General features: G+C 34.4%; 1 protein-coding gene across 1 annotated transcript; it reads right to left on the bottom strand.

The window, feature by feature from the left end:
• Positions 1–6890: 6890 nt before the first annotated feature.
• On the bottom strand, positions 6891–13412 carry LOC107813265 (galactokinase-like). Its single transcript, XM_016638514.2, has 13 exons — positions 12965–13412; positions 12645–12832; positions 11992–12038; positions 11672–11766; positions 11498–11580; positions 9964–10032; positions 9568–9753; positions 8509–8643; positions 8066–8200; positions 7646–7716; positions 7495–7572; positions 7274–7415; positions 6891–7203 (listed from the first exon to the last, which is right to left on the bottom strand). The coding sequence occupies exons 1-13, from the start codon at positions 13125–13127 to the stop codon at positions 7093–7095; spliced, it is 1503 nt and encodes a 500-aa protein (XP_016494000.1). The 5' UTR covers positions 13128–13412; the 3' UTR covers positions 6891–7092.
• Positions 13413–14353: the final 941 nt, after the last annotated feature.

The raw sequence follows: 14353 nt of genomic DNA, 5'->3' as shown, positions 1-14353 counted from the left end.
TATCCCGGCAGGACAATTAATTAAAGCAAATGAGTCTAAGCCATGCTTGAAACGTGGTAGACCAATCGGTTCTGTGAGCACGTGATTTTTGCTTTACGAAAACTACTCCAAAATAAATCAAAAAATAAAATAAATTTCTTTTACTGTGTAATTTTTGAATTTTTGCGTAATGTTAAATAATTGTGTTATATCCGTAAATGTTTACTATGTTTTAATAAAATGAAAAATTAAAATAAAATACATGTTGCATGCATATAGAATTTAATTATGCATTTAAGAGATAATTTAAATAAAATCACAAAAATATGCATTGGTTCTATTTCAAATGTTTCATTGTGTGATTGATATTTTGTCTATGTGTTAAATAATTGTTATGAAGTAATTAATATTTTTTGTGTAAGGTTAAAAATTGTTTTATAATTTTTATTAGGATTTTTCTTATAATTTAAATAAAATTAGAAAATATATATAATTGTGAAAGGAAATTGGACCTGGATTAAAATCCAGGCCCAAATCAATTAATTCCTCCCCAGCCCAGTCCAAAACAGCCTGTCCGGTCCAGTCCCGAGTTAAGACCAAACGACGTCGTTTGATCACCTCTTATCAAAGGCCGTTGGATTAAATACAACCAACGGCCAAGATCTCATCACCCTAACCCAAGACCCTTACCTGATCCGATACCCGGTTCAACCCGTCCCCCTAACTTAAACCAAACGACACCGTTTGGTTAAGTGAGTAGATCTCAGCCATCCATTCTACTTAATCCAACGGACGATACCAGTCCACCCCACCCCTATATAAATCCCAAACCTTACCCCGGCCCCTAACCAAACACCCCCCTTCCTACACTGTTCATCATCGTCCCAAACCCCCACTCCTAACCCTAGCCGCCCTAGGATTCCACCGCCTGAAACCCGGCGGCATCAACGCCGCCGGTCACCATCTTGACACCCCAGAACCCCCTGAACACCCTCTATCCGAATATGTTACCCGCTTGGTTCGAATCTCCCTGAAGGTTCTCGAATCTTCATTTGAAGATTCGAGCCAAGTTCAGATCTAAACCTAACAGTCCCAAACCGACACCATAGCTTCCCCTAGTCACCCTAAGTATGGATCTATCGTTTGTTTGGTTCGAATCAGTTCGGAACTTCTCGAATCTTCTTTTGAAGATTCGGACCAAACAAGGACGAACTCAAATCCGTTTCAAACTAACACCAAATGACCCCTAGGCTACCCTCACCATTGTGTCATGTTTGGTTCTTCTCGAATCCGACCAGAAATGGTTAAATCCCAAATCGAGTTTTTAAAGAACCCTAAAAATACCAAACTTCCGGATTCTGTTCAGATTATGATGAAAATTGAGGTTTAATCGACCTTAGTCGAAGTATTTTCAGTGGAAAATACTTCGACTAAGGTCAGTTTGATTTCAAACAAAAAAAATCCGAAGTCCAAGTTGAGTTCGAGTCGGAATAAAATTGAAGATTCAAAGGTATTTTTTCTATTTATTTTGTGTATTATACATGTATTTTTGTGTTTGTTTTAGTCTGTGTAATTTTCCCATCTTTTATTATCATACTGTCTCCTACCCGTCTACCTGATTTTAAACGTGAATTGTTTCTGTTGATTGTGCTTAGTTACAATGTGTGTAATCGACTCGATCAAGTTCGTCGATTAGTTATATTATGAATTCTCATTCATAATAATACTGATTGAAACAACCTGTTTTCTATTATTATGTACTGTTTGTTGACAGTTATTGTAGATAATCATCAGTTAAATCATCCTGGTTTATATGAATCTGTCAAAATAAGTGTTGTATATATGTTATTGTCTGAATATTAAAGTTTCAGGGCATTGTCAGTATTGGCAATGATCCTGTATGTGTCTGATTTTGGTTCAGTGATTAATCCAGTCTGAATTGTTATGATAATTTCAGTAATATGTTATTATGATGTTAGTTCTGAATTCAGTGTAATATTGCTGTAATGTCCAGTTTGAATTCAAGTTTACAAAAGTTGGTCAAATACAATTGTGTTAGGAGGTTAATAGGATTGGTTTTAGCTGTAAATCAGAAAGATAACTAAGTTTGTACAGATTTTAGAATCTGTTTTGCTGTAGGTTCTGATTTTTCAGTAATAACATCAGGATTTCAGGGGCACTTCTGGGAATGAAACAGTAAAAAACAGGGTGTTAGTGCTAGTGTATTATAATGCAATGTTAATGGCTATATTTAAGTAATAAAGGGGGAACAAGGGATAATGGGGCTGCTGAAAATCATGTTAGGATCACATAAAGTATTAAAAAGAAGTTTCAATGGAAACTTTCTGATTGTTAAAGGGATAAAGGGTCCCTCCAATACTAATTGGTATAGAACCAGCCCTGTATAAATACAGGAGCTGGACAGACCTTAAGGGGGGAGTTTTTTTAAAAAAAAAACAGAGAGAGAGAGAGAGAGAAACCTGGACAGAAATTAAGAGAGGAAAACACACAGAAGCAGAAACAAAAATCTGAAAAGAAAGAAGAAAAACAGAAAAAAGAAACAGAAAATAGAGTACCTATATAGATATAGAGTCGAAAACAGATAATAGAAAAAAAAATCTGAAACATTATTTTTCTGGAATCTGTCCGGGTCTTGTTTGTTGATACTGCTGGGTTTTAAAATCTGAAATTCTTTAAGAAGCTTTACTCCTGTGCATCTGGGTTCCTCGGGTCCTGTTTTTGTGGCTCAAATCTGTGGAAATACTGATATATTTTGCTGCTTTGCTGCTGTTGTCACTGCTGAAATTCATTTCTTCTACCTCCATTTTCAGGTACGTCTTTTAAATTTTAAGTTGGAAAGAGATTCAACATGACTCATCAATGAAGTTTGAATTGAAATTCTGTTTTTATTTGTCCAAGTTCATCAATTTAAATTTCATTTTTATTTTATGTTAGTTAATTAGTAGTGAATTCAATTTGATAGCTATGAGCTAATTGTCTTGCTGTGAAAGTTCGTATAAAGATTTGTAATAACATTAGCTCATTATCTCATTAGTTCAATCATATTAAATTGTCGAAGTAGGGAATATGGTATGAATGTTGGTCATTATTTAAATTTTGTTGTTGGTTAAGTAAGAAGTGATGTAGAAGTGCCAAGATAATTATAGTAGTGATATTTAGTGTTACATAAGGTTAAGATGGTGATGTTGATAAGATAATAGATGTGTGTATAAAAGTGGGCGAAAGGCGATATGATGTAGCTTATTACAATACGTTATGAATACGATATACAGTTAAGTTGCATGTAAGGTAATTTTATTGAATTAACTTGTATAATAATTCGGCCATTATAGCTCGATGTCTATCTACCTTCATAAAACAAATTAACCAAGTAATTAGGCCTATTAGATTAAAAGCAAGCATATAAGAATGAAAAGAGATGTATAAGCATAAATTGCCACACTTCATACCAATGATAATTAGAAGTAGAATTTGCATTAAGTAAATAATGAAAATTCTCGGAAAATATTTCCTTCCTTTATGAATCATTTATTTTCAGTTCCATATGCAATTTATTCTTTGGCATATATATATATGTCATATTTGTTTAAAAATAGTATTAATCATATTTTTATTCCGTTCTTGGAATTTGAATAGTCTTGGATAAACATGTTATATGCGGAAATTATAATCAATGGGCAACATTCAATAAATTGTGAATTCTTTTTCAAGAATTAAAGATATCTTAAAGGAAAATTTCTCATAATATAATAAACATTTTATGGAAAAATCCGTAATATCATTACAAATATGTCGCGCGATTAGGGATACGTTCGCGTACCCTGATTATATTTTAAAAGCAAAAAATTCGGATTATACGTACGCGTAATTCGATTCAAAGAAGGGTTCTTAACCACAATAAGTAAAAGCGGTAGAAAAATCATGTAACAAAAAGTATTTAATAAAAATCAAGATAATTAAGCCAATAATAAAAATAGTTAAGCGACCGTGCTAGAACCACGGAATTCGGAAATGCCTAACACATTCTTCCGAATTAACAGAATTCCTTACTCAGGATTTCTGGTTCGCAGAATAATAAACAGAGTCATATTCTCCTCGATTCAGGGATTATAATTGGTGACTTGGGACGCCTTAAAATTCCCAGGTGGCGACTCTGAAACAAATAGACAAATCCCGTTTCGACTGTCCTTTAATTGGAGAAAACTCCCTACGCGCCCCGCGGGCGCGGCGAAAAGGAGGTGCGACAGGTTCTAAAGATAAAAATCCTCGAAGAAGAAAAGGAGCAAGTGATCAAAGTGAACATAACACAGAGGTAGTGGCTCAAGAAGAGCCCAAGACGTAACAAATGATAAGACCTTAGGAGAGGTCCAGGTACCTGAAAATAATGAAAATGAAGAGATATCAATGAGTTATGTCTCAACCGGGAAAAGATGGAACCGAAATAATATTGTTATCGATAACATTTTTGCTTATAATGTTGCTGTTGAAATAATGCAACAAGATGAGGATCTTGAACCAAAATCTGTTAATGAATGTAGACTGAGAAATGATTGGCCAAAATGGAAAGACGTTATCCAGGCAGAGTTACCTTCACTTGAAAAACGTGAAGTCTTCGGACCCGTAGTTCGAACACCTAAAGGCATAAAGCCAGTAGGGTATAAATGGGTTTTTGTGCGAAAACGAAATGATAAAAATGAAGTCATTAGATATAAAGTGCGACTTGTGGCACAAGGGTTTTCCCAAAGTCCTGGAATTGATTATATGGAGACATATTCTCCTGTAGTGGATGTTATCACCTTCAGGTATCTCATAAATATGGCAGTGCAAGAAAAACTTGATATGCATCTAATGGATGTTATTACATCCTATTTGTATGGATCATTAGACAACGAAATATTTATGAAAGTACCTGAGGGATTTAAAGTGCCAGAAGTATATAAAAGTTTTCGAGAAACTAGTTCAATAAAGCTTCAAAAATCTTTATACGGATTAAAACAATCAGGTCGTATGTGGTACGATCGCCTAAGTGAATACCTATTGAAAGAAGGGTACAATAATGATCCAATTTGTCCCTGTGTCTTTATAAAAAGGTCTGGATCTGAATTTGTTATAATCGCCGTGTATGTTGATGATTTAAATATCATTGGAACTCCTTGGGAGCTTCCAAAAACAGTAGACTGTTTGAAGAAAGAATTTGAAATGAAAGATCTTGGAAAGACAAAATTTTGTCTTGGTCTACAAATTGAGTATATGAAAGATGGAATGTTTGTCCATCAATCAACATACACCGAAAAGATTTTAAAGCGATTCTATATGGATAAAGCACATCCATTGAGTACCCCTATGGTTGTGATATCATTTGATATAAAGAAAGATCCATTCCGACCTCATGAAAATGATGAAGAGCTTCTTGGTGCCGAAATACCATATCTTAGTGCAATTGGGGCATTAATGTATCTTGCCAATAATTCCCGACCAGATATAGCTTTCTCAGTAAGCTTATTGGCAAGATTTAGTACTTCGCCAACACAAAGACACTGGAATGGTATTAAACATATATTCAGATACCTCCAAGGGACCATTGATATGGGTTTATTTTATTCAAATGAATCCAAGCCATCATTGATTGGTTATGCAGATGCAGGATATTTGTCTGATCCACACAAAGGTCGATCTCAGACAGACTATTTATTTACAAGTGGAGGTACAGCCATATCATGACGTTCGACAAAACAAACTATGGTTGCTACTTCTTCAAATCATGCAGAGATAATAGCCATTCACGAAGCAAGTCGAGAATGTGTTTGGTTAAGATCTATAACTCAACATTCAGCAAACATGTGGTCTTTCTTCGAAAGAGAATATTCCAACAATATTGTATGAAGACAATGCTGCATGCATAGCTCAATTAAAAGGAGGATATATCAAAAGAGATAGAACAAAACACATTTCACCGAAATTCTTTTTCACTCATGGTCTTCAGAAGAATGGTAAAATAGATGTACAACAAGTTCGTTCAAGTGATAATTTGGCTGATCTGTTCACTAAGGCGTTACCAACCTCAATATTTGAAAAGCTGATATATAAGATTGGAATGCGTCGTCTTCAAGACATTAAGTGATTTTTCATCAGGGGGAGTAACTACACGCTGCACTCTTTTCCTTAACCAAGGTTTTGTCCCACTGGATTTTCCTGGTAAGGTTTTTAATGAGGCAGCAAGCAATGCATATTATAAATAACTATGTACATCCCAATATTTTTTTTTTTGTAAGTTTTTAATGAGGCACATTATCTTACATGGACATCCAAGGGGGAGTGTTATGAATAGTTTGTACATTGGATACTACTTTGAATGCTACATTGGATGCCCATGTTGTGAATAACTTAAAGATTGAATTCCCTACTTTATGTCCATCATCTTTACTTTTTATGCCTATAAAAGGTCATGTAATTGCAATGGAAAAATACACCAAAGTGAAAGAAGAAAACACTTCTCCCTTCTTTCTATCTCTTCTTATTTATATTTTACTGCATTACTTTTATTTTATAAAAGTAATTAAATTATATGATCATGTAGAAGAAGATGTAACTAAAGCTTTTATCAGGGACATGAAGGGGGGAAACAGAATTATCACAAGCGACAACCTCTTTAAAAAAACAGAACTTTGGAGAGAATTGAACAAACAGCCTTGGATTCCAATTTCCAAAGATGTCAACAATATTTCCTTTTTCTCATTCTTAGATGCCAATGAATTAAGGAACAAACCACTAATTTCAGAATAAAGTATTCCTATCAAAGAAAGGGGAAGAATATTTTATAGTATTAAAAGTCAAAGCATTTAGTTTTTGGTGCAAACTCATAATCCGATGCAAAAGTACGATCAGAATAATTTTTTAATTAAAAAACTTACTGAGAATTTATTAAAATAATTGTTTCACATGAAGACCCAAATTGATTATTCGAAAGCGAAAACAATGCAACAATTAAAAGTATGCAACTATTAAATAAACACATGAAATGAGTTTCAACGGGTACAAAGTTGTGTGCATAAATATTTATTTTTGGATTGGAAATGTTGAAGGTAATGAAGCTTAAAATTTGAAAATGGCAGCACCACTTGAGGGTTTGGATGCAAAAATGTACAAGCCAAGATCATTCTTATTGATTGTTCCTTTGTCAATCCTTGATTGATAAAATTGCTCCTGAAACATAATAATTGGTTAGTACTAATTAGGAGTGCATAATGTTAAAATATTTACGAGTGAAATATACCTTCAAATTAAGTATAAACTGTGGAACAAGACTCTCTTTCACCAAAGCCACTGCACAACCACCCCATCCAGCTCCTGTAAGCCTAGCTCCAAGAGCACCATTATCTCGACAAATCTTCACAAGTTCTTCTAATTCTGGACAACTGATTGATTGCAAGAAAAATCAAAGATGGCCATGGAAGCATATTATAAACACAACTTTCTTATATGCATGAATTCTACCTGCACTCATAAAGAACGCTGCAGCTATTGTGACTCTCATTCATAAGGTCACCTAACTTCTTCAGCATGTCTTCATCACTGCAATCACCAATTTGTTACGGTTTTGAGTCTGGAGAAAAAGAAACGGAGAAAAGACTTGAACACGACAGACCTTAATTCTGATGATACAGTGTCTTTAAAAGCATGGACACGTTTGGCTTCAGAATATACATGGGCAGCTCTCTGAAAGGTAAAAGAAGAGCATTATTTTGTGAAACTTCAAACATACTGTTATCATGTAATAAGAAATGACTCTTTGATCGATCATATATCAACATAAGCAACATGACTTAAGGAACAAACATCTTGAAGCATCTATTGAAGATGTACAAGCAAGTAGGGAAATAACAAAAGGCCTAAGGAAGAGAACCTATTAATTGTAAACATCCTTCAAAGGAACAAAATGGACAAAGAAACTCCATTTTAAAGAATTTGAAGCAAATTAATTTAAACCAGGCGAGGGCCCAGTATGAAGATGGAAAGGCAAAGAAAGAAGGAAAAAACGAAATCAAATTGAAAAACACATAATGACCTGATGCAACTTGTAACATTTAGCAGCCCGAAGCACATCCAAAGAAGTTGGTGAAGCAGCAAAGACTGTTTCCAACTTTTGCTGCGTGATATTCTCAATATCTTTGCTAGTATACGGTTCCTCATGCAATAACTCCTGTAGCAGTGGTAGAAATTGTTACAACTGGATGTAATATAGGCAAACAAGAAAAGGAGTAAAATCACAAAGCCCTCTTTTAACAGGACCATAATCGCAAGGACCACAACGAAAAGCTAATACTGATAGGATGAAAAAATTAATACTAACTGAAAACCAACCACAATATCCAACTACATATGATTATTCAACTTGAAGAAAATGGAAATCACAAATTATCACGCAGAACTAGATCTTAAAATAATGAAACTGAGACAGAGAGAAAGATGTCAATCAGGAGAGGAATGATCTGAGAGAAGAGTATATACCTTGACAGCAAGGACAGGGTCAGAAGAACCGTGAGTACCAGCGAATGACATACACAACCCTTCAACATCAGAAAGCGTTTTTACATTAGATATTGCCTCATGAGGTTCCATCCCCAGCTTAATGCCCAGTACAATCTGCAAAATCTCAAATGAACATTAAAAGGGGAAAGCTAGAATCTCCAAGTAGGTTATTCTGCAACTCTATCCAGTGAAGCAAGACCAGTCTATTCAAAGGCAATATATATCTATGTAAATTCAAAGTGAACAATAACATGTAAGTTACTGACATAGTTAAAAATGTACTAGAAAACAGTTTACAGACCAGTTGATAAGGCAACATAAACACATGCATCAGGGAGTAGAAACATTTTGCATCTTTGTTAATTTTGCACGAAAAACAAAAAACAAGGCCATTTAAATAGCCAACAAAATGGTTTGCCTGCAAGTTCTAGCAAGTAAAACTTACCATGCTCTCTCATGGATCTCAATGGGAGAGCATCCTATAGCTAGGTTGCTCGGATTTTTCGAAAATGTTGCCGGGTATGTGTCGGATCCTCCAATACAATGCATTTTTGGAGGATCCGACACGGGTGCGGCAACATTTTTAGAGTCCGCACAACATAGTCCTATAGAGTTAGTTCCACTACCACACACAAAATACCAAATTTGAGTTTCCATCTAAATCATTTAAAACTCAGAATTATTGCCATGGATATTATATAACTCTAACTTATCAAAAGCACTGCAGTGTCCTAAGGACATTGAGTTTGTAAAAGATAATAATGAACAAATAAGCAAACGGTTGATTAAGGAAAAGTCATAAACCTAAGTATTTTGGTTTTGAAAATAGTGATGCCTCGACCAACTTGTGCACAGCTCAACTAGGTATTTAGCTTAAAGTTTCAAGATACTGAAATAAGATGTCATTAGAAGTTTAAAAACCCCCCAAGAAACCAATTGGGAGACAGATAAGTAGGACTATTATGATCAGAGATATAAGAAAATCATCCTCATCGCTCGAACACTAGAAATTATCAAACAAAGGGTGCAAAATCTTACAGCAGCTAGTCGGCATTCAACAACCCGATTATTGTAGTTAACTGCAGCAGTAACTGCTTTTTGTGATTCCGCTAATGAGTGGGCTATTACAAAAGTTCCACCAGCAGGGAGTTGTACATCAGTGGCACGTATAGGATTGAAATCAATCAGCTCTGCAAACCCAGATTGTGCCATAACAGAGATGGCCTGCACAAAACAATTGATTGATGGCCATAACAAAGATTAAGCCAAGACTGTCTGCATTCCAATATTGATTAGCAAAGAGAAAAATTACATTGATAATTAGGATAAGAATAAGGAAACCATCAATTTTTAGGACAACACTAGTTTGTATACTGCACTTTGATTGGTCCAGCTCTGATTAAGTGATCAAGATTTAGAGTTCGATGGCATTACCTGATCCATTCCACCAGACTGAGTCCCAATATGCCTTTCACATTCACATGTGAGTTGAGCAATTTCTTTCTGCAGAGAAAAGAATTATCACTTCAAGGCCAAAATAGAGCTACAGCTAAACACACCAACAGATTCAAAATTTGAAAACTCAAAGCAAGTAAAGATAGAACAAAAAGAAGACAGTAACAACAGATTAGGAAAGAAAATAGTCATGACAGATTCCTTCATCTTAAATGAGGGAAATCCTTGCAAAGAAACTTCTAAAGAGGAAAAGAAATCAGATCCAAAACAAATGTTGGGGTAGTTGGCGGACACAGAATATTCCTCAAGCAGGTTCAAAAGTTTTGTTCCTTGAGCAGGTTTAATGCAGAACCTTTACAACAGCGGAAGTACGGCAGGTCAAGAACGATAAGCAGGTTTTTCTTGCTGTTCTTTTAGTGAAACTTTGAGGGTATTCCTTTATTCAAAAAATTGCAACAAAGCTCTAACAAAAAAACTATTTACTTTAAAAATCTTCCATAACTTCACTTTAACAAAAAATCAATTTTATCTATAACAATTACTAAATTCTAATTAAATTCAATACTTAGAACAAAAGAGACCCAAAAGAAGAGCTATAAACTGAACTAAACAAACAATATCGATAAAAAGAAATTCAAAAGTTATAAACCAAAATAAACTAACAGAAATAGTAAAAGATAGGAATTTATAAACTAAACCCATTAACTTTTAAAGTTTTTGCTCTGAATATAAATTTAAGTTTTGACTTTAACTTACTTTTTAAATTTTTATCTATAACTTAATTTTTGCATCAATAACATTTCTCGATAGCTTTATCAAGTGTTAAAGAAACTTAGCCTTTGAAAACACAAAGGCAAGACTAAATTTTATACATCAATGATGAATTCACGTTTCAACTTTTAAAGATAAACAAAATCAAATTACTGAACCTTAGATTAATTACACAAAGGCAGAGTACTAACATCAAACTAGGTAAAAATATTTCATTTACATAATTTGTTTCAAAAAGTTTATATTATCCAACTATGTTGACTGACATCAAAGTAAGTTCGGAACGCAGCATATAATCAGCCAGGTTCGAACCCATGAAATGAACCTAATCCACACATCATGCTCTACTATTTTACCATTACCAAAGCCCAGGCGCGGGGAGCATTGTTCCTAATTTCATCTGGTTTTTTCTATTGTTAAAAATAAGCTCCTTTTAGCCGAAGAATAAAGGGAAAGACGGATGCATGAAATGTGGCCAGATTTGAGCATGGGACATTTGAATTACTCTAAACCCGATTGAACCATTAGTTCAGGATTTTCTGTTGGCAAGAGGATTAAAGATTTAATGTTTATCAGTAATTTTTGTTTCTGAAGAATATTTGAAACTTACAAATTGTGAAAACTTTTCAGCCAAGCGGGTTCAATTGAACCCCCTTGGTTGAACATGAGTCCACCAACCTGCTGGAGCAGGAAATGTCTTTTATTTAATTTTCCAGCACTGAGAATATGGTTAGGTTACTACCTTGGGCATGTTAATGCCAACTGAAGCCATTATAGCGATCGTGGAAGAGCAAACAAATGCTGCAGAGCTTGACAGTCCAGACCCTACATCCAACAAACATGGAAACCATGAGATAACCCATAAGACTGACTAGTTATTGCTACCCGACGGTATTCAAGATAGAAAGGCATATACCTGTTGGAACTGTACCATCAACAATAACATCAAGTCCGACGGGTTCACCAGCATCTATTCCTTTCAACTTGGCATACTCATAGAAACCCTTGTACCTGCACGCACACACACGTTAGCAGTTTTTTGGATGACATTGTATATATGAATAGTTTCACCTTGTATAAATTTAACTTTCAGCTAACAGCACATATTTCCCAAGAGTTCACATAAAGTAGGACAAATGTGGTAAAATTTAATTTCTGCTAACTTGTAGTTCATGAAATGCGAAACCTAATACTCTCTGATTCTTTGGATTTTGGATGAAGAAAGTAAGGTCTAACCCGCAAATGAAATAATGACCCCATTTGTGATTCTTCAGATCAACTTCCTGCAAAAGATAGACATACGGTTATCGACAAAAAGAAACTAGAATTGCTGCACCAGCAAAAAGGTGTTCAAGAATCAAGATTCCATTCTCTTTCTTTTTTCCTTTTTCTTCTCTTTTTCTTTCGTCTGTAATTTATAACCAAGGTTTAGACTTGATAATTTGTCTTTCCCAAACAAACTTATATGCATATGAAGAACCGCCAGGACATAGTAGATAATTCCCAAACTAATCCTCAGAACATTTTATGTATGTATGTGAGGCAATATCTTTTAATCTTAAACCCATTCAAAAATCTTTTAATCTTAAACCCCGTACCAGCCATCTCAATTCAAACAAACTTTAGAGCAAAGCAAATCACAGATAGCACGCAGCGGCGGATTTAGGGGGGCTTTGCCGAAAAATTACACTGTATATACAAGGCAAAATCTATTTTTTACCTCTATATATTAAGTTACCCCTTAACACAATCCAAAAGTGTAACACAATCCAAAAGTGTAGTTTAGTGGTCAAGGGGTTCAAAATCTTCATAAGGTCACAGGTTCAATTCCCACTAGCTTAAAAAAAAAAAGAAGAAGTGAACTATGCTTAACGCCAAAGTTATGATACCTGCAGAGGATCAGCAGGGTAATTGCACAAGGAGTACTTGTCACTATTCACATTGGCAATTCGGAGGAGCTTCTCGGACTCATCGGCGTCGTGCTTCCGAATCGCCACAATTGTGTCTTGGCGAATTGCCATAGGCAAGACAGAGTACCCCTCGTAATCAATGTGTTCTCCGATCAAGTTCACTCTCCCTGCATATTTCAAATAATTCAACCTCTAAGGAAGAAATTGAGAATTTAAACGATTTTGAAAATAACCCACTAGCACTAAGAAAGTTGAACACAATCCACTGAAAAAGATGAGATTTTAAAGGTGGAATTGACCTGGGGATCGAGCGTAGACATGAGGGGGTTGGCCAAACAAGTTTATGAACTTAGCCTTCAAATTCTTGAATCGAAGTTCAGCTTCTTCAAGCTGTGATCCACCACCATAAACTGGCTCAAGATCAGAGAATATTGGAATTGGTAATTCCTCGTGCCTAGCCATTTAATTTCGGTTTCTTCTCAACTTTTTCTCTCTCTTTCTGCGACAAAGGAATATACTGTATCCAAAAGAAAAGGATATATAAGGAGTTGAAAATAGGAGTTGCTCTCCGAACGGGATTATACAAAAAGATTTTGGATAATTTGTGGGACTCCTATATTCTCTGTGACTCAATCTACAATGTCATCCATAAAAATGCAGTCCTTTTTTAACTATTGTTGTTGACTTAAAGTCATGACACCGGTGACTAGAGGAACCAAGAAAGTGGTCTAAAGTGTTAAATTGTACATTTGTGTTATTTTCGAAAGGAACTTTAATACGAGTGAAAGTACAACTCTCAAAGTGGATGATCTTATATTTTTATTCGGTTCAAAGTGGATGAACAGAATTTCAAGTTTAGCAAGTGTTGAAAGTAAACTCTTGTCTCATAGGTAATACTTTTGACTTTGAAGTTTTTCCCAAGAGACAAATGGCTGTCAAAAGTTAAAATCATCCTAAAAAGTAATATATTTTTATATAATTTTTTTTGCTTTAAGAGCCTATTTGGAAAGTCACCTAGGACTTGGATTTGGGTATAATTGAGTGTAATTGCACAATTCAGCATGTTTGTCTAGTCAGGTAATTACTTAGTTAGCATGAAATTAGGTGTAATTACACTCTTCAATTTTCAAGGGGAAGATCAGGATTGCTGGTAATTATACTGTGTAATTACAATGTTACTTTTTAATTTCTTTCCTTTTTATTTCCGTTATTTTAATTTCTCTTTATTTTAATTTTTTTATTTTTACTTTGAATTTTTTTTTCATTTTAAAATATATTTTCTTTATATATTATTTGTCTTTTATTTCTCTACCTTTACTTCTTGTGATTCCATGTAATTGCTCGTATATTTTATTTTTATTAGTGTAATTACATTATTATTCTTGTTTTTGAAACTACACCTCCTAATATTAGAAATAATGAGCCATTAACAAACTTGACATATAATAAGTGATGTCATTAAAGTAAAATTTTATTATTGAATGAGGCTATAAACTTATTATATTTCCTAATCTTAAGTTGTATAGGAACTTATTTTTATTATGTTGTATTTTGACATATGTTAAACTATTTTTTTTATTTTGAAATTACGTTATATTTATGGTTCCAATTAGGGCTGGTCATATATCGGGTACAACCGATAGACCGAACCGAAAAAAGCTTATTAGGGTATCGATATCGGGTTATTG

Source organism: Nicotiana tabacum, chromosome 22, assembly GCF_000715075.1.
Source record: "Nicotiana tabacum cultivar K326 chromosome 22, ASM71507v2, whole genome shotgun sequence".
NCBI lineage: Eukaryota > Viridiplantae > Streptophyta > Magnoliopsida > Solanales > Solanaceae > Nicotiana > Nicotiana tabacum.
Note: the sequence above shows the minus strand (reverse complement) of the source record. Positions and strands in the feature narration are given on the sequence as shown.